Below are 27,032 nucleotides of genomic sequence, written 5' to 3'. Positions count from 1 at the left end.
CCAAGGATTTCTACTAGCCCTCGTCTTTTTACCTACTTGAGCCTCTGCTGCCTTCACTACTTCATCCCTCAGAGCTACCCATTCTTCTTCTATTGTATTTCTGTCCCCCATTTGTGACAATTGTTCCCTTATGCTCACCCTGAAACTCTGTACAACCTCTGGTTTTATCAGTTTGTCCAGGTCCCATCTCCTTAAATACCCACCTTTCTTCAGTTTCTTCAGTTTTAATCTACAGTTCATAACCAATAGATTGTGGTCAGAGTCCACATTTGCCCCTGGAAATATCTTACAATTTAAAACTGGTTCGTAAATCTCTTTTACTATTATGTAATCTATCTTGTACCTTCTAGGATTTCCAGGATTCTTCCGATTGTACAACCTTCTTTTATGGTTCTTGAACCAAGTGTTAGCTATGAGTAAGTTATGCTCTGTGCAAAATTCTACCAGACACCTTCCTCTTTCATTTCTTTCACCCAATCCATATTCACCTACTATGTTTCCTTCTCACCCTTTTCCTAGTCTTTAATTCCAGTCACCCAGGACTATTAAATTTTCGTCTCCCTTCACTACATCAATAATTTCTTTTATCTCATCATACATTTCACCAATTTCTTCATCATCTGCAGAGCTAGTTGGCATATAAACTTGTACTACTGTAGTAGGCATGGGCTTCGCATCTATCTTGGCCACAATAATGCGTTCACTATGCTGTTTGTAGTAGCTTACCCGCACTCCTATTTTTTTATTCATTATTAAACCTACTCCTGCATTACCCCTATTTGATTTTGTTTTTATAACCCTGTATTCACCTGACCAAAAGTCTTGTTCCTCCTGCCACCGAACTTCACTAATTCCCACTATATCTAACTTTAACCTATCCATTTCCCTTTTTAAGTTTTCTAACCTACCTACCCGATTAAGAGATCTGACATTCCACGCTCCGATCCGCTGAACGTCAGTTTTCTTTCTCCTGATAACGACGTCCTCCTGAGTAGTCCCCGCCCGGAGATCCGAATGGGGGACTATTTTACCTCCGGAATATTTTACCCAAGAGGACGACATCATTATTTAACCATACAGTTAAGCTGTATGCCCTCGGGAAAAATTACGGTCGTAGTTTCCCCTTGTTTTCAGCCGTTCGCAGTACCAGCACAGCAAGGCTGTTTTGGTTAGTGCTACAAGGCCAGATGAGTCAATCATCCAGACTGTTGCCCCTGCAACTACTGAAAAGGCTGCTGCCCCTCTTCAGGAACCACATGTTTGTCTGGCCTCTCAACAGGTATCCCTCCGTTGTGGTTGTACCGAGCGAGGTGGCGCACTGGTTAGGCACTGGACTCGCATTCAGAAGGACGACGGTTCAATCCCGCGTTCGGCCATCCTGATTTAGGTTTTCCGTGATTTCCCTAAATCACTCTAGGCAAATGCCGGGATGGTTCCTCTGAAAAGGCACGGCCGAATTCCTTCCCCATCCTTCCCTAATCCGATGAGACCGATGACCACGCTGTCTGGTCTCCTTCCCCAAACCAACCAACCAACCGTTGTGGTTGCATCTAAGGTACAGCCATCTGTATCGTTGAGGCACGCAAGCCTCCCCACCAACGGCAAGGTCCATGGTTCATGGGGGGTGGGGTGGGGGGGGAGGTTGTGACTGTATATAAAGATTTTTTTTTTTTTCATGTATTGACTTTCAGTCAGTTCAACAGAGAGCCTCTTCATTTCTCAACAGTTCACAAAATTATCAGCGTCCTTTTGTAACACTACACCTCTAACTATTCCAAAATTTTTGCGGGTTTCTTACAATCCATGATACACATCCATACAATGTTCAAATAACTTACGGGAATGCAACCGGGTGACGTCGACAATCGCCGATATTTCGACAGAAGATGACCTTGTCATTTTCAGGCCAAAACTGCAGCAGGAAAGCGCTTTGCAAGGAAATTTAAAAATTGGGTTACACACACACACACACACACACACACACACACACACACACACACACACACACACACTGTAAACACTAGCTTACACCACACCAACCAAAGACGACCGACGCCAGAAGTTATCGATAATGAGGGAGCATTACGTCTGCCCTCTGACCGACTTTTTAGAAGAACTGAATCCAGTCTACCCGAATGTTGGTTTCACGATAGAGCTGGAAAAGGATGGCTGACTTACCTTCCTCGATGTGTTGGTCAGGAGGAATGTTGATGGTACATTGTGGCATGCGGCTTATGCACTGAAGAGCCAAAGAAACTGTCACGCCTATCTGATATCGTGTTCGGCTCCCGTCAGCACGCAGAAGTGGCGCAACACAACCTGACATGGACTCGACTAATGTCTGAAATAGTGCTGGAGGGAACTGACACCATAAATCCTGAAGGGCTGTCCATAAATATGTAAGAGTACATGGAGGTCGAGATCTGTTCTGAAGTCCGTCGGAATGCACAATGGACATGAATCAGACAGAATGCTTACCTACGTGTCACCTGTCAGAATCGTATCTAGACGTATCAGGGGTCCCATATCACTCCATTTGCACACGCCTCACACCATATAGAGCCTCCACCAAGAAGAACAGTACCCTGCTGACACGCAGGGTCCATGGATTAATGAGAATCTCTCCATACCCGTACACGTCCATTTGCTCAGTACAATTTAAAACAAGACCAGGCAACATGTTTCCAGTCTTCAACAGCCCAAAGTCGATGTTGACGGACCCAGGTGAGGCGTAAAGCTTTGTGTCGTGCAGTCATCAAGATATGGACCCAGAAAAAAAGTCAAGGGGCGCAATGTCTGAAGAGGGGAGTAATGTCCGGATCGGTGGATTGGAAGGAATGGTCCATCATCCTTGCCACCCCGCTCTCCGGACATTGCGCGCCTCTACTTTTTTTTCTGGGACTATACCAAGGACAGCGTCTTCGTCACACCAGTTGCTGACGTCGACGAACTGAAGGCTAGGATACAAGCTGCTGTGGGTACTGTGACAGAACATATGTTACGAAACACCTGCCGGGAACTGGAATAACGCCTGGATATTCTCCGAGCTACCAAGGGAGCACACGGTAAGGTTTGCTAACGTAAGTGGTCTTAAAAAAACTAGTAAAACTAACCTATGTAACGGCATCAAATGTAACTTATTATGTCAAACGATTATACAGTTATAAATTTTTATAATCAGGGCAAGACTTTGTGCTCATCCTGTATAGTGAAAGATAGCTCAGACTGTAAGTAGGATGTTTTTTTTGTTGGTAACGCCAACGCCACGTAGCGCTCTGCAAGAAAAATCACTGGCTGTGCTGTGTGCAGTCTGTGGCTAGTTTGCATTGTTGTCTGCCATTGTAGTGTCGGGCAGCGGCAGCTGGATGCTAACAGCGCGTAGCGTTGCGCAGTTGGAGGTGAGCCGCCAGCAGTGGTGGACGTGGGGAGAGAGATGGCGGAGTTTTGAAATTTGTAAGAATTGGTGTCATGAACTGATATATATATTGTGACTATAAAGGTAAATACATTGTTTGTTCTCTATTGAAATCTTTCATTTGCTAACTGTGCCTCAGTAGTTAGTGACTTCCGTAGTTTGAATCTTTTATTTAGCTGGCAGTAGTGGCGCTCGCTGTATTGCAGTAGCTTGAGTAACGAAGTTTTTTGTGAGGTAAGTGATTTGTGAAACGTATAGGTTAATGTTATTCAGGGCCATTCTTTTGTAGGGATTTTTGAAAGTCAGATTGCGCTGCGCCAAAAATATTGTGTTTCAGTTTAAGCACAATTTTGTATAATTTTTCTAAGGGGACGTTTCATATAGACCAGTCTTGTATAATTGTTTCAAAGGGGACGTTTCATAAGACGTGTGTTGCTACCCTACACTAGATGAATGATGATAATACCGAGTTGACACCAAGGTCTACGGCCATTCTGCCTAATGCAGGAAGTGTTTCCATTATACAGTTATAAATTTTTATAATCAGGGCAAGACTTTGTGCTCACCCTGTATAGTGAAAGCTAGATCAGACGTATGTTGCTACCCTACACCAGATGAATGATGATAATACCGAGTTGGCACCAAGGTCTACGGCCATTCTGCCTTATGCAGGAAGTGTTTCCATTAAGACTGATGGTATTTTGCGGAAATGTGAGTTGAAATTTATTTTCCAACATCCATATAAGACTAGGTATCGTTTAAATTGCGACAAGACTGGTCTTGGTTTGTGTAAGGCTGGTATTCCTTGCAATAGTGGCATGTCATATATTGGTAAGACTATCAGGATTGTCAGTACCGGTGTACTGAGCAAAAGCGTCACACATGCTAGTCGAGCAAACCAGGTACTGCAGAGCATTAGCTCAGCACCAGCCACCTTATGGTGTATAACAACACGGAGATTCTGACATGCACTTCCAGCAACTGCGATAAAGTTATAAAGGAAGCATTTGAAATTAAATAGTAATCTTGCAACTCTAGATGGAGGTTTTTGCTTATATTCTGAGTGGAATCCTGCAATCTTCCTTGTCGAAAAACAGAGGGACAGAGTTAATGCTACCTTGTTCAGGAATTTTCGCTATCAATAGCTTCTGGAGTCGGTCATCTTCGGTTGGTGTGATGGAGCTAATACTTACAGTATGTGTGTGTGTGTGTGTGTGTGTGTGTGTGTGTGTGTGTGTGTGTCTGTGTGCGTTTTAACCTTCCTGAATTGCTCTTCAAACCGGTGGTTTAAATTTGCATTTTCTAGCAGTTTTTCCTTGAAAATGTCAGGAAGTTCTCCTGTCGAAATATCGCCGGTTGTCGAGGACATCTCCCAGCTGCATTCCGTAAGTTGTTTGAACGCCGTGAATGCCGGGAGAAACCCAGGTCTCACACATCCACACAATGCTGTGTTGCAGAGGTATAAACTCATACATTTCTCTAAAAAATTGGGGTATATATTGTATACCAGCCTACTTCTTTTGCTACGAGGCCCATAATTGTGACGTCATTCTGATCGCCAATCTGTTTTCTGCTAGTCCTCAGTACTTTCAGTTACTCAGAAGCCGCATTCTGTGCCCAACACACCTTTCGTATAATTGGACATCTCCTATACTTGCATAAAACGCTCTCGGTTTACTTGCCGCGTCAAATTTGGATAAAATTCCCAGCTTTCGATGACTACCTCCGTTATCAACTGTCAGTTTTACCCCTGATGAAGATGACGGAAGTAGTCATCGAAAGCTGGGGATTTTATCCAAATTTGACGCGGTAAGCAAACTGAGAACTTTTTATGCAAAGGACTACGCCGCGAAAGACTTCGTAGTCAACGCCTATACTTCTTCTCTTTTACATGCAATAGCAATGTCATCAACAAATCTTCTCATTAACATATTTCCACCCTGAATTTAAAATTACACCGTAAATGTCTCTTTTACTTCCGCTACTACTCCGTAGAGGTTGAGGCTGAACAGTAGAAGAGAAAGACTGCTTTCCTATCTTACACCTTTTTTTATCTGAGTACATTTGTCTTGGTCATCTTTACTGTGGTCTCTTGGCCCTTCTACTTGTTGTTCCAGTAGCCTCTACCCACTTTTTTCTGAGAATTTTAACAACTTACACAACTTTACATTGGCGACCTTTCCTCCCGCGCCGATTAATTCTATAAAAGTGATCCGATGTTTCATACATCTCGCTTCTAATGTCCGTTCCAAATGCCTAGGAGCCCTTACCCTTGAAACTAAGTGAAAATTATTGGTATAGCATCTTGCAACATGGAAACGCATGACATTAGCCCAGACAGACAATCCCATTTTCAAAGAACTCGGTATACATGTTTTTCCTTGAGGACGCGTTGTTCAGTCCATAATACTCTACTCGAATAGCTCATTACTTTCTTTTTCTTTATTGTGATTTTGATACCCGTACAACAACAGGTAGGCTGGCAGCAGCACATTACGCCGCTCTTCGGCCCAGGAGTTAACAATGATAAGACACATGAGTTTGAACAATCGGCGAGTAAAAAGAAAATGGTGAACACAGTAACATAAAAAACATTAAGCTGTTCACACTCGATGATAATCCACACGACAAAATGTTGACACGACGCACAAACACTGATGATAGCGATAGCACATGTGAACGATGGAGCATGACGGTGAACACTAAACACAAAACACGACGGCACACACGAGAAACGGATGACGATGATCTCCGGCGCGCAAATGTCCACGTAACTTGTGCGAGTCCAGAGACCTGCCAAGAGGGGAAGAGGGTGAGGGGGAGGGAGAGGGGAGAGCAAAGATGCCAATGGCAGAGGAGATGGTAGGAGGAGTAGAGGGATGGGGGAAAGGGAAAGCCTGGGGGAGGAGTGGGGAGAAAGGGAGGAGGGAGGGAAGGGGGAGAGGAGGGAGGGTGCTCAAAGGAACAAACACAGGAAGAGGGAGGGAGGATTAAAGTTGATAGGACGGGTAGATGGAGGGGAGGAGGGCATCATCAGGGAGGTGGAGCTGGCAGAAGCCACCTTGGGATAGGGTAATGAGGGTGGAGAGATGGAGAGCAGGTGGGACGTGGGAATATAGGCACGGCAGAAGGCGGGGGTGAGAGAGGATGGGTGAGACAAGTGGGTGAGGAGGATCGAGTTTATGGGGGTGTAGAGGATCTGTGTCCGTTTGCGGAAAAGGAGGAGGTGGGGGAACGGAATTAGGTCATACAGGACCCACGTGGGGGAGGGGAGATGGATGTGATAGGCGAGGCAGAGAGCATGGCGTTCAAGGATCTGAAGGGATTTGTAAAAGGTAGGGGGTAGCGGAGATCCAGGCAGGATGGGCATAACAGAGGATAGGGCAGATGAGGGATTTATAGGTGTGGAGTATGGTGGAGGGATTCAGACCCCACGGACGGCCGGAAAGGAGCTTGAGGAGACGGGAGTCGGGAGTGTGCCTTGGCTTGGATTGTCTGGGGATGGGGGGTCCAGGAGAGGCGACGGTCGAGGGTAACGGCAAGGTACTTAAGGGTGGGGATGAGGGCGATAGGATGGCCATAGATGGTTAGATAGAAATCGAGGAGGCGGAAGGAAGGGGTGGGTTTGCCTACAATGATAGCCTGGGTTTTGGAGGGATTAGCTCATTACTTTATGTATCATGCTGATAATCTTAACACAGCCGCCTGAAGAAGAGAGATCTCATATCTTCTCCAGATGTTGTAGCACAAACGTAAAACAGTGGATACCATCACTGCGTTACAGAGACAACAGCATAAAAACTCCTGAAATGATGATGTTCAAATTATTTTACTCCGCACCCATATAAGGACATGACGTTAAAATTCTCATCAACACGAAGGATCTCTCTAAATACTGTATCTGCTTACGTATCCTTCGTGGAGAGTTGCTCGTTGTTTTCCGTGTGTAAACCTGCGTCGCTAGATGCCTACCGTTAGTGTCTGACAAGTGATAGCTGCTTGGTGGGTAAGGCTGCATTCATAGAGGCACCGACAACGGTCGCCAGACACCATCGTCAGAAGTTGCCCGATAACATCAGCCGACAGTTTGGCCAGAGAGGGAAAAAACTGTAGAGCAAGACAGAGTTGGAATACATGCAGCGAATAATTGAGGACGTATGCTGCAATTGCTATTCTGAGGTGAACAGGTCGGCACAGCAGGGGAATTCGTGGCGGGCCTCTTCAAAGCTGTCACAAGACTGACTCCGTCAGTTTTTACTGGGATCAAGGAGGTCAGAATCTACCCTGTCAAGGAGGTTAGTATCTTCTCTAAATTATATCTGTCTTGAAAATGACTTGGCAAGTAATGTACACTCTGTCCTCAGATAATGGATTAACCACATGTGTTTTGCCAGCCGGAGTGGCCGTGCGGTTCTAGGCGCTACAATCTGGAGCTGAGCGACCGCTACGGTCGCAGGTTCGAATCCTGCCTCGGGCATGGATGTGTGTGATGTCCTTAGGTTAGTTAGGTTTAATTATTTCTAAGTTCTAGACGACTGATGACCTCAGAAGTTAAGCCGCATAGTGCTCAGAGCCATTTTCGAACAACATGTGTTTTATGAATGTTATGATGAAGTGAGAAACGTTCCATTATATACCTGAGATGATTCGTGGTGACATTGAAAAACACGATTACAAACATTCGGCACAAGTACACATAAATCCAGCAAAACAGACATACATCAATTAACCAGTCATTCAGCATACGAGGCGTGGCTGTAAAATAACGGGACTAATGCCGTCACAGAGAAAGTACGCAAGCGCCAAAGATGAACATCTAACAGCTGTGAAGCGCAGTCTCCTCAGTCAATTGCGGCATCTCTGCTGACTGTAGACGAGTCAGTGTGGCCGTGACCTCTGTAAGAGCTGTTATTTTCTTTCGACAGTAGAATGGTAAGTGTAATTACAGAGTAACGGATTGTTGCGAAGTTTCACATGAAACTGGCAAAAACTGCTCTTTTAGTAAAATAAGTGGATGGCCAGGACTTTTTAACACGTACTCGAGTTTTTGAGTGATTCAAGCGTTTCCAAGATGGCCGAGAAAACGGTAAAGATGACTCATGGCCGGGTCGACCTTCAACTTAAAAAAAGGAAGATAATATCGAAAAGCAGGTAATCTGACTTGATCTGGGGGTCAGCAGCACGAGTCACCAATGAGAAGAAAGAGGAAGACTTCCAGGTCCGTTTTTACACATGGAAAATTCACGTGCAGCGTTGTAGGAATAGACGAAGGCAGTATGTTCCGAGTGACAGTAATTAAATATGTATGTTTTTGAAATAAAATGTTTTACAGCAATTGTCCTGTTCTTTTATTGTTACACCTCGTATATGTAAAAGGTGGACATAATTACATGTGAATGCTTGGAGGACATGACCATGCAGCTCCCCCTACCGAGGGCGCTTCGCAGCTAGTTTACTTGTTCAGCGTCAGTATACGCTCTGCTTCAAGACTGCTTCCGTCGCAGTTGTAAGCATACATTATTCGACACTTTCTTTTAGTTGTCAAGGCTGTACGCCTGGTTGGTTAGGAAGGAGTTGAAGTTTGTGGTACGTAACTCATATGACCAGGTCTCATTTTCTGTAACGTTGAGACGTGTTGAGTGTGCTGTTCGCTTACGTTTTGTGCTTCTTTCTAACAGATGTCTGAAGATGGGTGTAATCCCGAAACGCGTAACATGTTATAATAAAAGAGTCAATTGAACATCTCATGACTTTATTGCGATTGTAGAGCACTGGTTGCCAATTATTAACATAAAAATGATCGCAGGCCTCAGACGGGATTCTATGTCCTGTTTATCATGCGTTATGCCAGGCTGGGCATTAAATGAGGCAACAAAATATTACTTCGCTAAAAGGCTCATCATGACAAACCAGTTTTGTTAAATATAAATAAAACCTGTATAGCAAGTGAAGTGACACCTAGGTGTGCGAAGTTAAGATTCCGAGACTGTACTGCAAGTGCACAGAGAATTCAACAGAAGTTTGAACGTGAATGGGTCATAAGAGAAGTCCGTTTTGCCTACAAAACCAAACACCTGGCGAGTTGCAAAGCCACAGACCTACGTTTTCATTTACAACATACTCTGCATCCAGTGCAGTTTGCAGATTTATGTGCCCTCATTAGCGATTTCACGTGTTGGGAACGTGATATGATTTTACGAAGTCACAGGAGGAAGATTAACCAACTGTTCGCAGCCAGCGGTTGCAGCGTGCAGGGACGGAGCCACCAAGTACGTGAACAGAAGTTTGCAGAGCGTGTGGTGAACTTGACTGATACTGTGTTTACTCCGGACGAACATAGATTGCTTAACAGGGGGTTAGACTATAATTTCCCTTCACAGACAACTGGCAAAATCATAAAGAGGGTGATTGCCGAGGTTAAGAATGGAGATGATTTAGCAAAAGTTCCCAAAATTTTGCATGTCGATGTAGCTGTGGCGACTTGTAACGCACTTACGCGAGCTAGACATATGCCACATTTTCCAGGTACATTTTATGATACTGTGAAGAAACTAAATTTAAAATTAGAGGAGAATAAGATCCTAGTAGCCAAAACCGATAAAGGAAACTCAGTTGTGTTGATTAAGGATAATGATTACACTGCTAAGTCCCTCAGATTTTTCGATGAAAATGGTATCGTAGAAATTAGTAAAAAGTCTCTAACTCAGTTGAGCCGAGATATTAAAAAATGTATTAATGACTGGCATTTCCTGAAGTTGGTGTCCATGCATGAGCACGGCTTCAGAATGCATCGCTACTGCGAAATGCAACTCGCCCTTTTTTCACATGATATCTTGCGAACCATGCATGAAGGGTATCAGACAGATGCCATATTCCTTGACTTCCGGAAAGCGTTTGACTCGGTGCCTCACTGCAGACTCCTAACTAAGGTACGAGCATATGGGATTGGTTCCCAAATATGTGAGTGGCTCGAAGACTTCTTAAGTAATAGAACCCAGTACGTTGTCCTAGTTGGTGAGTGTTCATCGAAGGTGAGGGTATCATCTGGAGTGCCCCAGGGAAGTGTGGTAGGTTCGCTGTTGTTTTCTATCTACATAAATGATCTTTTGGATAGGGTGGATAGCAATGTGCGGCTGTTTGCTGATGATGCTGTCGTGTACGGGAAGGTGTCGTCATTGGGTGGCTGCAGGAGGATACAAGATGACTTGGACAGGATTTATGATTGTTGTAAAGAATAGCAGCTAACTCTAAATATAGATTAATGTAAATTAATGCAGATGAATAGGAAAAATAATCCTGTAATGTTTGAATACTCCATTAGTAGTGTAGCGCTTGACACAGTGGCGTCGATTAAATATTTGGTGGTAACACTGCAGAGCGATATGAAGTGGGACAAGCATGTAATGGCAGTTGTGGGGAAGGTGGATAGTCGTCTTCGGTTCATTGGTATAATTTTGGGAAGATGTGGTTCATCTGTAAAGGAGACCGCTTATAAAACACTAATACGACCTATTCTTGAGTGCTGTTTTAGCGTTTGGGATCGGATTGAGAGAGGACATAGAAGCAATTCAGAGGCGGGTTGCTAGACTTGTTACGGGTAGGTTTGATCATCACGCGAGTGTTACGGAAATGCTTCAGGAACTCGGGTGGGAGTCTCTGTAGGAAAGGAGGCGTTCTTTTCGTGAATCTTTATTGAGGAAATTTAGAGAACCAGCATTTGAGGCAGACAGCAGTACAATTTTACTGCCGGCAACTTATATTTCGCGGAAAGACCACAAAGATAGGAAAAGAGAGTTTAGGGCTCGTGCAGAGGCATATAGGCAGTCATTTTTCCCTCGATCTCTCTGGGAGTGGAACAGGGAGAGAAGATGCTTGTTGTGGTACGAGGTATCCTCCGCCACGCATCGTGTGGTAGATTACGTAGTATATATGTAGATGTAGATTTCCTGTTTAATTCAGATGTAAAGAGAAAGAGGCTTTTCGTGATAAATCCCAAAATGCCACGGTTGAGGGCTCAAATTAAGCTCCATAAAATTGAGAAACCATCCGTCCGATTATTAGTGCTTGTTCAAGCCCAAATTACTATGTGAATAGATTTTGTCGCGATAAACTGAATGAATATTACACTTTTAAGGAGATCTTTTGTGTTTGTAATAGTTTTGAGACGACTGGCCTTCTACAAAATATTAGGGTGCCCGAGGGGCTGTGTTAGCCTCATTTGATATAGTTAATTTGTATACGAACATCCCGGTTAATAAGACACTGGAGATTATCCAAAAAAACTTGCTAAGGAATTTTAAGATGGTTTATAATGAAGTAGTTGAGTTTATGGAGTTGTTACGACTGACCTTGTCATTTAATTATTTCACATTTAGTGGTAAGACTTATGTGCAACAAAATGGCCTTGCTATGGAGTCAAGCCTCTCAGGCCTTCTATCAGAGATTTTTATGAATAATCTAGAGGTGAAGCTTTCCCGCTCTCAGAGATCACATATTTATTTTATTTAAAGGGAGGTTGGCTGGGGTAGATGAGCTAGCTACCCAGTTTAGTAGCATGCATGGGAAAATTAAGTTCACAGTAGGTGTAGAAGTCGAAAATTCCCATATGAGGGAGAGTGGCCATAAGCTGGCCCCGACAGAAGATAGCCTAAGGATTCTTCATTTCGAACCAAAAGGGAAGATTTTAGAAAACCTTGAAGATCTGGAGATCTATGCGCGTCGTATACAGCACGCTGCCCACCCAGTCTTTAATGAACAGGCTTCCGGTGGGAACAACTGTTTCTTTGGCGTGTTTGAACGGATACTATTTTGAACTTGGTGTCTATTATCTCCTCATAAGAAGTAAGACAGTGTATTTTATAGGAACTGGTGGTGTTCTGTGCACGTAACGTTATGACAGGCTAGATTTCTTGCTGAGTGGTTGGCTAGCTTAACGTCATACGGGGAAAGTTAGATGGGTAGATAGGTTGCCATATACGGATTTGTTCACCACCGTACCCTTTGGGTGGTCCTTCGTGACAATCGTTTATTTTATTGATTTTCGACTTTAAAGTTTTAACAATTTTAATGCTTTTTTTGTATTTTAAAAATCTAGAGCTTTCCGGTATCCGGATAGCATGGGTAGGAGTCGAGCAATTATCGTGTCACTAGTTTATGTAAGGAATATGTGGGGTATAACACAAGTGTGTGTTTTGGGATTTTATGAAAATGTTCTCCCTCTCACCATTGAACGTTATTTCCATTTGGTAGAGGGGTGTAAGTTATTATTTGAAGGCTTCTATTTGAGCAATCATGGCCGATGAATATCACTTTGTTGTAATTCGATAGGCGGATGGCTGCTGCCGATGTGGTTGCAGTTGGCTTTAACAGATGGCGCCTAAGACGTTTGCGTACGCGAGCTGATCACACGGCTTTAGTTTCTAACAGATAATGTTGGTTATATTTAATTTGGTGGTATTCTTTTAGAGATTTGAGAGGTTGAAAGGTTAATTCAAGAATAAAATCACTCCCCCCCCCCCCCTATTATTTATTTTATTTTGACATAAGGCTTAAGTTGTGCTCACTGCCACTACTGTCTATAGGTATAGTATGGCAATGTAAAAACTTTTGGAGCTTTTTTTTTTTAATTAAAAAAACCTTTAGTGTTAACGTGTACGGAAGTAATATTCTGGTTGCTAGTCGTAATTACACCCTGTTAGATGTTATATGCTGAGGACATCATTCTTAAATTACATGTGAATGCATGGAGCATATGACCATGCAGCGCCCCCTACCGAGGGCGCTACGCTGCTAGTAGACTTGTTTTGTGTCATTATACGCTCTGCTTCAAGACTGCTTCTGTCGCAGTTATAGTCATATGTTATTCGACACTACCTTTGAGTTGTCAAGTCTGTACGCCTGATTGGTTAGGAAGGAGGTTGAAGTTTGTGGTACGTAACTCATATGATCTCATTTTCTGTAACGCTGAGACGTGTTGAGTGCGCTGTTCACTTACGTTTTGTACTTTTTTCTGACAGATGTCTGAAGATGGGTGTAATCCCGAAACGCGTAACATGTTTTAATAAAAGGTCAATTGAACATCTCATGACTTTATTGGGATTGTATAGTATTGGTTGCCAATTATTAAAATAAATTTTAAAGTAAGATACACTGAACTCCTTCAGCACTAAGCAGAGGATACACGTACACCACATTTGCAAGCAGATTCATGTAACGGAGTCACTACATTACTGGCATAAAAACACCAATTAGCATTATTAATAAACAGATATCTCAACCCAGAAAAGATCCACTACAATAAACTTTAACATCAGAATTTATAAACTCTGCATCCCTCGCTTGAACCCCTGATTGGTTGTTATAATCTAGGGTTATAACTTCCGACACCGGTTTTGCCTGTGTTACGGATGACATGTTAAATTTTTTGTTGTTGGAAACTCATGGTTTCCAATAAAGTACAGATTTTAGACCATAGATTCCAAAACAAAATCCTGTTATTATTTTTCTCAACCTTAGGATGATATAAATTCTTTCTAGTATTAAACTTAAAAAAATCTGACAATCCATGTTTCACGTATGAGAACGTTGGGCGATCTAACAGTGATTCGAATTCCATCGCCGGCCGGTGTGGCCGAGTGGTAGGCGCTTCAGTCTGGAACTGTTCGACCGCAACGTTCGCAGGTTCGAATCCTGCCTCGCGCATGGATGTGTGTGATGTCCTTAGGTTAGTTAGGTTTAAGTAGTTCTAATTTCTAGGGGACTGATGACCTCAGATGTTAAGTCCCATAGTGCTCAGAGCCATTCGAACCATTTTCGAATTTCATCGCTGTCGTTCGAAGTCTGTACATTCGAGATTGGTTGCACTGAGCTCACTCACAGAACTGGTGGAGTGCCCCGGTGTCGGTTGTCGGTGAAGCACAGCCTAAGTTCAAAAAATGGTTCAAATGGCTCTGCGCACTACGGGACTTAACATATGAGGCCATCAGTCAACTAGAACTTAGAACTACGTAAACCTATCTGACCTAAGGACATCACACACAACCATGCCCGAGGCAGGATTCGAATCTGCGACCGTAGCGGTGGCGCAGTTCCAGACTGAAGCGCCTAGAACCGCTGGGACACACAGGCCGGCAGCGTCAGTTCACACCGATTCGGCGAATATGACGTCATTGAGACTTGTACCGTGGCCCACGAGAAAGACAGGCCCGTGGCACGTTCGTCACAGCATGTGACGCCGTAGGTATTACGAGTGCCAGCAGACGTCTCGAGCGGGGAGCGACTAACTGTTTCAGACAAGTTTAATAATTCTCGACTGTGTGTTTAAATGCATGCAAGGTCTCGATAATACATGACAAAATTAAGACCTATATGTGCTACGTTTTTAATCAAATATTGATTTTCCATGGGCCCTGAACGGAGCCGAGCGTTCGCAAATTGTGGTGGACCAGCGGACCAGTGTGACGTCACAAGTACGTTGCACGGCCCGTGTATCTTTTTGGACCCGGACTCGAACACGATGTGTGGTGGACACTCATGCTGCCATCTGGCGAAGGTCAGTCTGCAGATAGCCTCTCCACGATACGACGGTATAAATGGCCGACTTCCAACAAGATGCGTCACTCGCAACTCACCGCCATGGCCAGCATTTCCAGCACGTTTCTCGCTTTTGCTGCCCTCGTGGTCACAGGTATAGTGTTCCACAACACCTTCTATATTTAGGTGTGTCCACCACATGTGAACCGTGACTTATGGACAGCGAAGTATTACCAGATGTACGAAGAAGCGCTGTCTTTGACACGGACGAGATGAAAATTGATACCTTAACGTTACTATCTCACCGCTGATTTGCTGCGATGTTATATGATGTACTCGGAGGAGCATAGCACGTTCTTTCCCTCTCAGCTATGTCGTTTCACCGGCTTTCCTTCCAGCTGCGGGTTGTTACAAGAAGTGTAGAGTCAATTGTTGTGAATATGAAGTGTTAAAACAGAAACAACATATCGTTTACAAATTAGTCCACCAGGATTTCTCAGTAGCACTACATCTCACTGTTGCAAAGGTGTAAACAGAGCATTCGAAGTGCATAACAGCGGACCTGATTGTGCTTTTCCGGTGGTTTCCAAAAAAGCAGGTGAATTAAACTCTCTTTTACCTTCCTACTTACAAAGTAATGTACTACACTTCATCGACATAGATATCAATCGGAATAAACATTGTACTAACTATGAATTACGTCGAGATAGGTCTTGATTCTATTATCTCGTATTTCATATTGTTACCAGACCACTGATATTATTACAACCTAATATGAAACTTCAAGAGCCCACCGGAGAGGCCGGTTTTTCTATTTATTTTTATTTTTTGTCATCAGTCTTCTGACTGGTTTGTTGGGGCCCCCCACGAAGTCCTCTCCTGTGCCAACCTCTTCATCTCAGTGTATCACTTGCGACATATGTCCTCAAGTATTTGCTGCACGTATTCCAATGGCCGGCCGGATTGGCCTAGCGGTTCTAGGCGCTACAGCCTGGAACCACACGACCGCTACGGTCGCAGGTTCGAATCCTGCCTCGGGCATGGATGTGTGTGATGTCCTTGGGTTAGTTAGGTTTAAGTAGTTCTAAGTTCTAGGGAACTGATGACCTCAGAAGTTAAGTCCCATTTGAACCATTTTTCATTCCAATCTCTGTTTTCATCTACAGGTTTTACCCTCTACAGCTCCCTCTAGTAGCATGGTAGTCATTCCGCAACTAGCGTAATTGCGATATTTATTAATGTTCCGGACACAAATACTTGTAAGAAAATTTTCTAATTAGTCGTCAGTTCTAAAAATGTTTTGTGATTCAAGAGAAAGTACAGTTGCTGCCTTTGCTATTTATATTCAAACTGTCAAAAGTTTTCTTTATTCGTGAAATGCGTATATAGCTCCGTTGATTTCAAATCATTCAGCTTTTTGTTGCAATTTAAATTTGATATTGTTTAGTCTGACTTCAACCAAAAGACTAACGCAGTGCTGAAGTTTGTCGAAAAGCTTTAGGAAAAACATACCAAGCGTAAGTCGATTGATTTGGGTGAGGGAACGAACAGCGAGGTCATCGGTCCGATCGGAATAGGGTAGGATGGGCAATGAAGTCGACGGTGCCCTTTTCAAAGGAACCATCCCGGCATTTGCCTGAAGCGATTTAGGGAAGTCACTGGAAACCTAAATGATGATGTCCGGACGCGGGTTTGAACCGTCGTCCTCCCGAATGCGAGTCCAGTGTGCTAACCACTACGCCACCTCGCTCGGTGCCAGGGGTAAGTTAACGCCGTTTGAAACCTCCGTTTATCTCTGCATCTACATTAAAACTCCGAATGTTACCTGACGGTGTGTGGCAGAGGGTACTTCTCACACCACTGTCTGATCCTCCCTCCCCTGTTCTACTCGAAAACGGCGCTTGGGGAGAATGGTCTTCGGTGAACTTCTGTATTAGCTCTAATTTCTCGAATTTTCTCCTCTTAGTCATATCGCAATATGTGTGAGGGAGAAAGTAATGCGTTCTTCGATTAACCACAGAGCGTACGCCCTCGGAACACCATAGTAAACCTCTACGTGATTGATAACACCCCTCTTGACCTGTCGCCATTTGAGTCTCTTGGACATCTCCGTAATGCTCTCCCTCCGAATTGTTTTTATCGAAACTGAAATTTACTGAAGTTCGTCGCTCAACAAATCAGCATGCCTAACGAAAGTGTTTCCCACTCAGAGAACTACCTTAGATAATCATCATGCAGATCGTTAAGCTTCAGTTCATAATGACTAGCATGGACACAGAATTTTTGGAATGAAAGTTACGCTTATAAGTTTATTAGGACACAAGAACGTAGACAAGAATACGAGCAGGAGTGTTACAAGACCCAGATTGAGGGGCTCATATGGTAACTTGAAATCCTTTGTTCACCAGTTCGTCTGATTTAACCGCCTTACGCCTCTGTCTTGATCCCTGCTGAATGTATGCTGCTGACATTCGAGGTCGATGTGAAAGGTAACGATCGGTTCCAACCATAAGCAGCTCAAACTGTTTCTGATTTCGTATGGAGGTAGACACGTGTCAAAAAGACGTAAAATGAAAGATGACCTGATCAAGTTGACTTACAGAGGCGTCTGAAAGCCAGTTCTGGCACATCGGAGACGTCTGCCACCGTCAAAAACAGGGATCATCGTGAACCCAAAATTAGATGTTCACTCTGCAGCGGAGTGTGCGCTGATATGAAACTTCCTGACAGATCAAAACTGTGTGCCGGCAGCCGTCGAGTAACAGCACTGCACAACTTTAAGGGTGTCGACCTGCATGTTACCCACACTAACAAAACCTACCCTTGCATGACCTGTCGCAGGCAACAAGAAAACCGCTATTGCTCTTACAACCTGACCCAACTATCGCAGAGGTTTTTTCCCTTTGGCTCTTGCCTTGACACTTTTTTTCCCTCTGCCCTTCAAACCGCTACCCTTCGTTCAACGTCCGACCCAATCTATCTCCAGATGAGCGCGTACTAATTGTTAACCCTGACTAGACATACGCAAACATCACAGTACCCACATCCTGCTAGACCTCACTCTATTGAAAACTAACGCTTATGCAGAAATGGCAGTTGACCTCTTGTGTTGACCATCATGCCGGTGTGGGCGTTGAGGGGCTCCACATCGCTGGCACATGTCCCACCAAGAACTGATTTCAAAGCAGTGACCTCTGGCATGTCATGAACTTTATAGAACTGGAACATGCCCGCCTAATACATGCCGAGCTCACTGCGGATGATTATTCAAATGAGGAATTCCTGTGACTCACGGTTCACATGAATGATCCGGTTAATTACGAGTGAGGTCTGCTACTCAAGTAGTAGGAGGCGATTAGAATAACGTGTGTGTTAATCACACCCCTGGATATCTGGGGCAAGGGACTGAGGGTGCTGAAACTACTACTGAAGAACATTATCTCACCAATGAGAAGCACTAGTACAGTTTTCCTTCTTTGTCAGCCCTACAAGTATCTTTAAGATGAATGCCCTCCTCCACGAAGGCCCCAACACTTCTCGTGGTACTGTGTTACATGCTTAGTGATGAGTGAAAAGAAGGGCAGGGTGTACAGATGCGACTGTGGAAATGTTATTTTATTTCTCTCGTTCAACAATAGACGATTTGAAACTTCTTGGCCGATTAAAACTGTGTGCCGGACCGAGACTCGAACTCGGGACCATTGCGTTTCGTGGGCAACTGCTCTACCAACTGAGCTACCCAAGAACGACTCACGACTCGTCCTTACAGCTTCATTTCTGCCAGTACCTCGTCTCCTACCATCCAAACTTCACAGAGGCTCTTCTGCGAATCATCGTACTGCATCAGTCATCATACTATCATCATTGTTCAGTGAGATATTTATTGTCGTGACACATCAGATTCTAGTGAAAATATAATAAGGAACCAAGGAACAATCTAATAGGTAGAGAATATGAACAAGGAATATGCAGCTTCCATCTACCTCGGAACAGATGGTTTAGCCTGATTCTTCTGTGAAGATGAGAAAATACAGCTGTTTGACATTCACCTGACAACGGGCTGCTCTTCAAATGGTTCAAATGGCTCTGAGCACTATGGGACTTAACATCTAAGGTCATCAGTCCCCTGGAACTTAGAACTACTTAAACCTAAGTAAGGACATCACACACAGCAGGATTCGAACCTTCGACCGTAGCGGTCGCGCGGTTCCAGACTGAAGCGCCTAGAACCGCTCGGCCACAAAAGCCGGCTAGCTGCTCTTCAATATGTGTCGTGAAGGGTATTTAACACCCACAGTGAAAGAGCATAAAAACGAAGTAACTTTGAGGTATCGTTCCTCATGTAATGTGAGAGATGTTTGTATCTATGGAGTAGTTTCAGGGCGGACGAATACGGGGATATTCCGCAAGAACAATTAAAGACAGCCCAGTTACCCAACGCACTCTACTTCCTTACATTATCGTCATACTACAATGCGAGCCTGATAATTATTCAGATTCGCGAGGGAGAGTACAGGCTTACGGCAAAGTGATACGACATACCTTACGTCACTACGCATCACCAGTATCCCACTGACATTGCAGTGCAGGGTTATCACGAGGAAGCAAAAAGCATCTAGTGGCACTTCACATCTTTATTTTTGTACTATTATCGTTTGAGGGTTTTCCTCCTAATAGATTTGACCCTGAAACCCGATGATGCACGGCTGTAAAAAGCAGTTATCAGAGAAGAAGTGAATTCTGGGAGTGGCGAATTTAATCTCGCGATCTGCGTCCTTCTCGGTGCTGATTTTGGTTGCTGCTGGGAGGAGTATTGTTGATCGTTGTTTTTCTCTCCAAATTTGGTTCTCAGACTTTGGAGACTCTCTATCCATGGCACGTGTGAACTCCGGCCAGTTTGAAAGGGCAAGATGATTATATCTCGCCACATTGTCGGAGAAAGAGTATAATAATGAGATACTTACTGGAATCTGAAGAGGAAATGTGAAGACGACCTGCAGCAGGGAAGACTGGAGAGCTGAAACCGATTCGTGGCACATAACGTAAATATTGGCCCATCGAGTACGACATATGGAATAGTCTGCCGAATGAGAAACTCCCCAACATCGTTATCAAGACTAAATCGAATAGACGGCAGCCTGACAGAAAGCTGCCGATAAAAAGAAAAAACTAAACTCTATCCGAACAGGCCATGAAGGGCCGACGGTACCGACTGGCCGCCGTGTCTTCCTCAACCCACAGGCGTCACTGGATGCAGATATGGAGGGGCATGTGGTGAGCACACCGCTCTCCCGGCCGTATGTCAGTTTACGAGACCGTGTCAACAACTGCAGCCTACTTTTTAACCATGTTCCACGCTCGTGTTTCACTACGGAACAGAAAGCAGCCTCAACCATTTTCATACTGCGCATTAACAGCGCGATAGTCAGAGCACAACGCTGCTGAGGCTGTGACAGGACACGATTTTTAAAATAAAAACTACTAACTAAAGCGTGATTAACAAAAGCTATTTTCAGTTTATGTGACAACCTCTTTTTTCCATCACTTTTTTGGGAGTGATTATCACATCCACAAGAAAACCTAAATCGGGCAAGGTAGAAGAATCTTTTTACCCATTCGCCAAGTGTACAAGATAGGTGGGTCGACAACATATTTCTGTCATGTGACGCACATGCTGTCACCAGTGTCGTATAGAATATATCAGACGTGGTTTCCTGTGGAGGAATCGGTTGACCTATGACCTTGCGATCAAATGTTTTCGTTTCCCAATTGGAGAGGCACGTCCTTTCGCCTACCAATCGCACGATTTTGCGGTGCTGTCGGACAGATCATAACTTTTCGAAAATAAAAAAATACATTTCTCACTCGAGGGAAAACTTGAACCAAAGACCTCTCGTTCCGCAGCTGCTCACGCTAAGCACAGGACCACGGCACTCCTGAGCTCACCTAATCCTTGATGTTGCCTATCTTGCGCATGGTCTACTCAGTTTCTATATTTTGCTTATTTTTTTCATAGTTTCAAACAACTTCTTCCTGTTTTCTCGATTGATCTGTGTTCAGTTTTTCAAGGCCTATCCACTGTGCCAACTTATAACTAAATTTGAAGGGGGTGCGATGGGGAGGTTCCCTTCTAAGCACTTCAGAGCCGAGGATGTCGAGATATTCATTTGCACAGATCCGGGCAGTGAGGGTATTGGTGGGACCAGCTGAATACCAAGACGTGCCGGCCAATTCGTAACGGAATCTCGCCAAGCTTGACTGTAGGAAGCCGACAGGCGGTATCGTAAGCTTCTTTTGGCGGTCTCCATAAATAAACTCAGCCGTTTGTGGGAAACAATGTAAACGATGATACAGCGCACCGTACCATATTTTTCCAGTCATCAGGTGTAGAGGTTTTATGATCGTGGCGCCATTTCTTTCGCAACATTACGTTGGCTTCCGTCAGTATGGGTTTCGCAACTGCATCCCTTCCATGAGTGTTAGCCTTGTGAAGTGCCTCCCGTAGTAGTTTTGTCGACACACTATCACTTAAATGAGTATCCGCCTGCTTAACTGAATAGAAACGTGCTTGCCCCCCACTAAAATGAGTGTTCGCTTGCTTATCTGCGTGGTAACGTGCTTGCCTCCCATGCAGCGAGCCCAGGTTCGATACCTGGCTGGCTTGGAGATTTTCTCCGCCCATGGACTGGGTGTTGTGTTGTCTTTCTCATCAGTATCGATGCGGAAGTCGCCCAATGTGGCGTCACGTGAAGTAAGATTTGTAACAAGGCGGCCGAGCCCGTACCAACATTTCACTTTTCACTCAAATGAGTGTTGAGTTCTGCAGTCATAGTAGTTTTGTGTTGTCCGGTCACAGTCTTTTTGAATGCTCGTCGGTCTCTGGCAGTTAACTTCGACTTCCGTTCACTATTCCTCTTCGCCAACGACGTTTTGCCGTGTTTCGTGTACCCTGTCAGTACTGTGGATACTGTCGCTCGTGAAACGTTAAACAGTTCAGCCATTTTCGTCTCAGATGCTCCTGCTAACCGTACACGAACGGCTTGCACTTTTTGGAAGTTTGAGAGACCACAAATTTCACTGATCGCTTGCGTTCACTGATGCAGAACAAAGTGTATAATACACTGGTAGTTAACTTCCAGCACTTGTCATGTCAGTTGGGCACCGCAGCCGCGTCTAAGTACAGGGTTATTCTAAATGATGGACCCATTTTCAAAAATTCGTATATCTTCAAGTACAAATCCAAGATGAACGAGCCTTATACCAATGAAAAGATGAAGTTTCGAAGTTTTTGGCGAGCGGCGGCGAACGAGCGGTGATGGTTTCAGACGCGGCCGGTAGAGTTCGCACGGAAATATGGCCGTCGTTGCATTTCACTGTCAGTTGTGAGTGAGATGCTCGTCGGTCTCTGGCAGTTAACTTCGACTTCCGTTCACTATTCCTCTTCGCCAACGACGTTTTGCCGTGTTTCGTGTACCCTGTCAGTACTGTGGATACTGTCGCTCGTGAAACGTTAAACAGTTCAGCCATTTTCGTCTCAGATGCTCCTGCTAACCGTACACGAACGGCTTGCACTTTTTGGAAGTGTGAGAGACCACAAATTTCACTGATCGCTTGCGTTCACTGATGCAGAACAAAGTGTATAATACACTGGTAGTTAACTTCCAGCACTTGTCATGTCAGTTGGGCACCGCAGCCGCGTCTAAGTACAGGGTTATTCTAAATGATGGACCCATTTTCAAAAATTCGTATATCTTCAAGTACAAATCCAAGATGAACGAGCCTTATACCAATGAAAAGATGAAGTTTCGAAGTTTTTGGCGAGCGGCGGCGAACGAGCGGTGATGGTTTCAGACGCGGCCGGTAGAGTTCGCACGGAAATATGGCCTGTCGTTGCATTTCACTGTCAGTTGTGAGTGAGATGGCGACTGCGGAGCACAAGGTTTTCTGCATTCTTGAGATCGCGGTAAGCGAGTCACAAATTACATTGCAGCCGGGGATTTCGTACCAAATTCGGTATTCAACCAGCAACTCGCAAAAGCATTAGCCGTTGGTTTAAGCAATTTAAATAGACTGGGAGTGTGTGCAAAGGTAAAAGCACAGACCGACCGCGTTGTCAGAGGATGATGTCCGATGGATTCCAGAAAGTTTTATGCGCAGTCCGAGTAAGTCAGCCAGTAGGACCAGTCGAGAACTTGGAATACCTAAAAAAAACAGTGTGGAAAGTGCAGGCTCTCGACCCCAATGACAAAGAGAAGCGTCTTGCATTTTGTGGTTGCGTGCTAGCAAAGATGGAGGATGACGCATTTCTACGGCGTGTAATTTTTAGCAATGAAGCAAGATTCCACTTTAGTGGAAAAGTCAACAGATACAATGTTCGCCTGTGGGATATGGAAAATCCACAGTCACCTTGAAACACGAAAGAGACTCACCGAAGATCGACGTGCTCTGTGTCGTATCCCGTACAAAGGTTTACGGACCATTTTTCTTTGAAAAAAATAACTGTAACAAGATCACGTACCTGTACATGTTGGAACAATGACTGTTCTCTCAAGATATGGAAGATTCCCAGGACTTCATTTTCCAACAGGATGGAGTTCCACCGCATTGGCACAGTGATGTACGAGGCTTTTTGAATGACTCCCTACTTCAGCACTGGATCGGTCGTAGGGGACTTGACCTGGCTCTGCTCTTCTGGCCAGCGAGATCTCCTGACGTCACAACCTGGGACTATTTCTTATAAGGTTATGTGAAGGAAGCTGTCCAGCCTCTGCCAGCCACTCTGAACGATATGCGGCACAGCTGCCGTGCACTCGGTAACAGCAGATACGCTTTCGCGTGTGCGGGACGCGTTTGGCTACCTCGTCGATATTTGCCGTTCGGCCAACGGTAGCCACATTGAAGGTTTATAATATTTATCGCATTTCTAATTATGAAATAATTATTAAAAACTAATTAATTACAAATTATTAAATATACACTACTGGCAATTACAATTGCTACTCCAAGAACAAATGCAGATGATAAACGGGTATTCATTGGACAAATATATTATACTAGAACTGATATGTGATTACATTTTCAAGCAATTTGGGTGCATAGATCCTGAGAAATCAGTACCCAGAACAACCACCTCTGGCCGTGGTCGTAATAACGGCCTTGATACGCCTGGGCATTGAGTCAAACAGAGCTTGGATGGCGTGTACACGTACAGCTGCCCATGTAGCTTCAACAACATACCACAGTACATGAAGAGTAGTGACTGGCGTATTGTGACGACCCAGTTGCTCGGCCACCATTGACCTCACGTTTTTCAGTTGGTGAGAGATCTGGGGAATGTGCTGGCCAGGGCAGCAGTCGAACATTTTCTTTATTCAGGAAGGCCCGCACAGGACCTGCAACATGCGGTCGTGCATTATCCTCCTGAAAATTAGGGTTTGGCAGGGATCGAATGAAGGGTAGAGCCACGGGTCGTAATACATTTTAAATGTAACATCCATTGTTCAAAGTGTCTCTTTGCGAACAAGAGGTGACCGAGACGTGTAATCAAGGCACCCCATACCATCACGCTTCCAATGTGCGTTCACAGCGATGACGCCAAACACAGATGCTACCATCATGATGCTGTAAACAGAACCTCGATTCATCCGAAAAAAATGATGTTATGCCATTCGTGCACCCAGGTTCGTCGTTGAGTACACCATCGCAGGCGCTCCTGTCTGTGATGCACCGTCAACGGTAACCGCAGCCATGCTCTCCGAGCTGATAGTCCATGCTGGTGCAAACATCGTCGAACTGTTCGTGCAAATGGTTGTCGTTTTGCAAACGTCCCCATCTGTTATCTCAGGGATCGAGTCGTGGCTGCACGATCCGTTACAGCCATGCGGATAAGATGCCTGTCATCTCGAGTGGTAGTGATACGAGGCCGTTGCGATCCAACACGGCGTTCCGTATTAACCTCCTGAACCCACCGATCCCATATGATGCTAACAGTCATTGGATCTCGACCAATGCGAGCAACAATTTCGCGATACGATAAACCGCGATAGGCTACAATCCGACCTTTATAAAAGTTGGAAATCGGTTAAATTCCGCGTCTGTAGCATGCCATCTTCGTGGTGTAGCAATTTTAATCGCCAGTTGTGTATTAAATTGATATCGAACATTATGAAAAAAACCTTGAAAGTCATCTTTTCATTGGTATAAAACTTGCTCATTTTGGATTTGTATTTGAATAAATCGAACTTTTGAAAATGGGTCCATCATTTAGAATAACCCTGTATTTACACGTACGCAGCGGTGCCAATTACAACAAGATTTACTATGTACTGTGATGTTCACATTATTTTGTCCACCCCCTGTACGTAAGAGCGAGTCCAGCTTGTGTTTAAAGTATAGGTAACATGTTACAGAGTAATAAATACATAAATAATAATATCTCGTCACCAGCATTGTGCCATTCTAAGAGCAGCTTTGCAAGGAGGAGGACATTTCATTCTTATGGAGCAAGTCAAGCTAGTATGGGCAGTTTTACACGTCACTGCGTGTGTAAGTCATTTATATGGTGTAATTCACACTCCATGTTTATGGTATTATCTACTCCCAGCGCACTGGAGGCTTGTGATGATGTACAGCATAGGACGTTCCAACAATCGCATTATAATAACCAATGTTCTGTTTAGCGTACATGTGTTGGTCCGTTCTCTCTACAGGGTCACTGAGCTTCGCGGACTGCTCTTCTGTGGGACAGAACACGGAAGTCGGTGTCTCCAGCAGCAACTACTCTTCCGTAATGACAGCTATCGTCGGCAGCACTATGAACCTCCGGTGCCCCCTGTCCTTCAAGGACAAAGTTTCACAGGTGAGTCACACTTTAACTTAAATATTCGTTTTTGAGTGAGCTGTTACCTTGTGGCAGTTGAAGCGACACTATCGCACCAATGGGCGAGTACACTACTGGCCATTAAAATTGCCACACCACGAAGATGACGTGCTACAGACGCGAAATTTAACCGACAGGTGGCAGATGCTTTGATATGCAAATGATTAGCTTTTCAGAGCATTCACACTACGTTGGCGCCGGTGGCGACACCTACAACATGCTGACATGAAAGTTTCCAACCTATTTCTCATACACAAACAGCAGTTGACCCACGTTGCCTGATGAAACGTTGTTGTGATGCCTCGTGTAAGGAGGATAAATGCGTACCATCGCGTTTCCGACTTTGATAAAGGTCGGATTGTAGCCTATCGTGATTGCAGCTTATCGTATCGCGACATTGCTGCTCGCGTTGGTCGAGATCCAATGACTGTTAGCAGAATATGGAATCGGTAGGTTCAGGAGGGTATTACGGAATTCCGTGATGAATCCCAACGGCCTCGTTCACTCAACGACGAACCTAGGTGTACGAATGGCGAAACGTCATTCTTTCGGATGAATCCAGGTTCTGTTTACAGCATCACGATGGTCGCATCCGTGTTTGGCGACATCGAGGTGAACGCAGATTGGAAGCGTGTATTCGTCATCGCCATACTATACACCCGGCGTGATGGTATGGGGTGCCATTGGTTACACGCCTCGGTCACCTCTTGTTAGAATTGACGGCACTTGGAACAGTGGACGTTACATTTCAGATGTGTTACGACCCGTGGCTCTACCCTTTATTTGATCCCTACAAAACCGTACATTTCAGCAGGATAATGCACGACAGCATGTTGCAGGTCCTGTACGGGTCTTTCTGGATACAGAAAATGTTCGACTACTGCCCTGGAAAGCACGTTCTCCAGATCTCTCACTAACTGAAACCGTCTGGTCAGTGGTGGCCGAGCAACTGGGTCGTCACAATACGCCAGTCACTGCTCTTGATGAACTGTGGTATCTTGTTGAAGCTGCATGGGCAGCTGTACCAGTACACGCCATCCAAGCTCTGTTTGACTCAATGCTCAGGCGTATCAAGACCGTTATTACGGCCAGAGGTGGTTGTTCTGGGTACTGATTTCTCAGGCTCTATACACCCAAATTGCGTGAAAATGTAATTACATGTCAGTTCTAGTATAATATATTTGTCCAATGAATACCCGTTTATCA

General features: G+C 44.5%; 1 protein-coding gene across 1 annotated transcript in view; it reads left to right on the top strand.

The window, feature by feature from the left end:
• Positions 1–15,024: 15,024 nt before the first annotated feature.
• LOC126336578 (vascular endothelial growth factor receptor 1-like) overlaps positions 15,025–27,032 on the top strand; it is a 91,991-nt gene continuing 79,983 nt past the window's right edge. The window contains exons 1-2 of the mRNA XM_050000435.1: positions 15,025–15,101; positions 25,657–25,805. Coding sequence (XP_049856392.1) covers positions 15,026–15,101; positions 25,657–25,805 — 225 coding nt within the window. The 5' untranslated portion in view covers position 15,025. The remainder of the gene's footprint in view (positions 15,102–25,656; positions 25,806–27,032) is intronic.

The sequence above is a fragment of the Schistocerca gregaria genome, chromosome 2, assembly GCF_023897955.1.
Source record: "Schistocerca gregaria isolate iqSchGreg1 chromosome 2, iqSchGreg1.2, whole genome shotgun sequence".
Classification (NCBI taxonomy): domain Eukaryota; kingdom Metazoa; phylum Arthropoda; class Insecta; order Orthoptera; family Acrididae; genus Schistocerca; species Schistocerca gregaria.
This window is presented reverse-complemented; position numbering and strand designations above follow the sequence as displayed.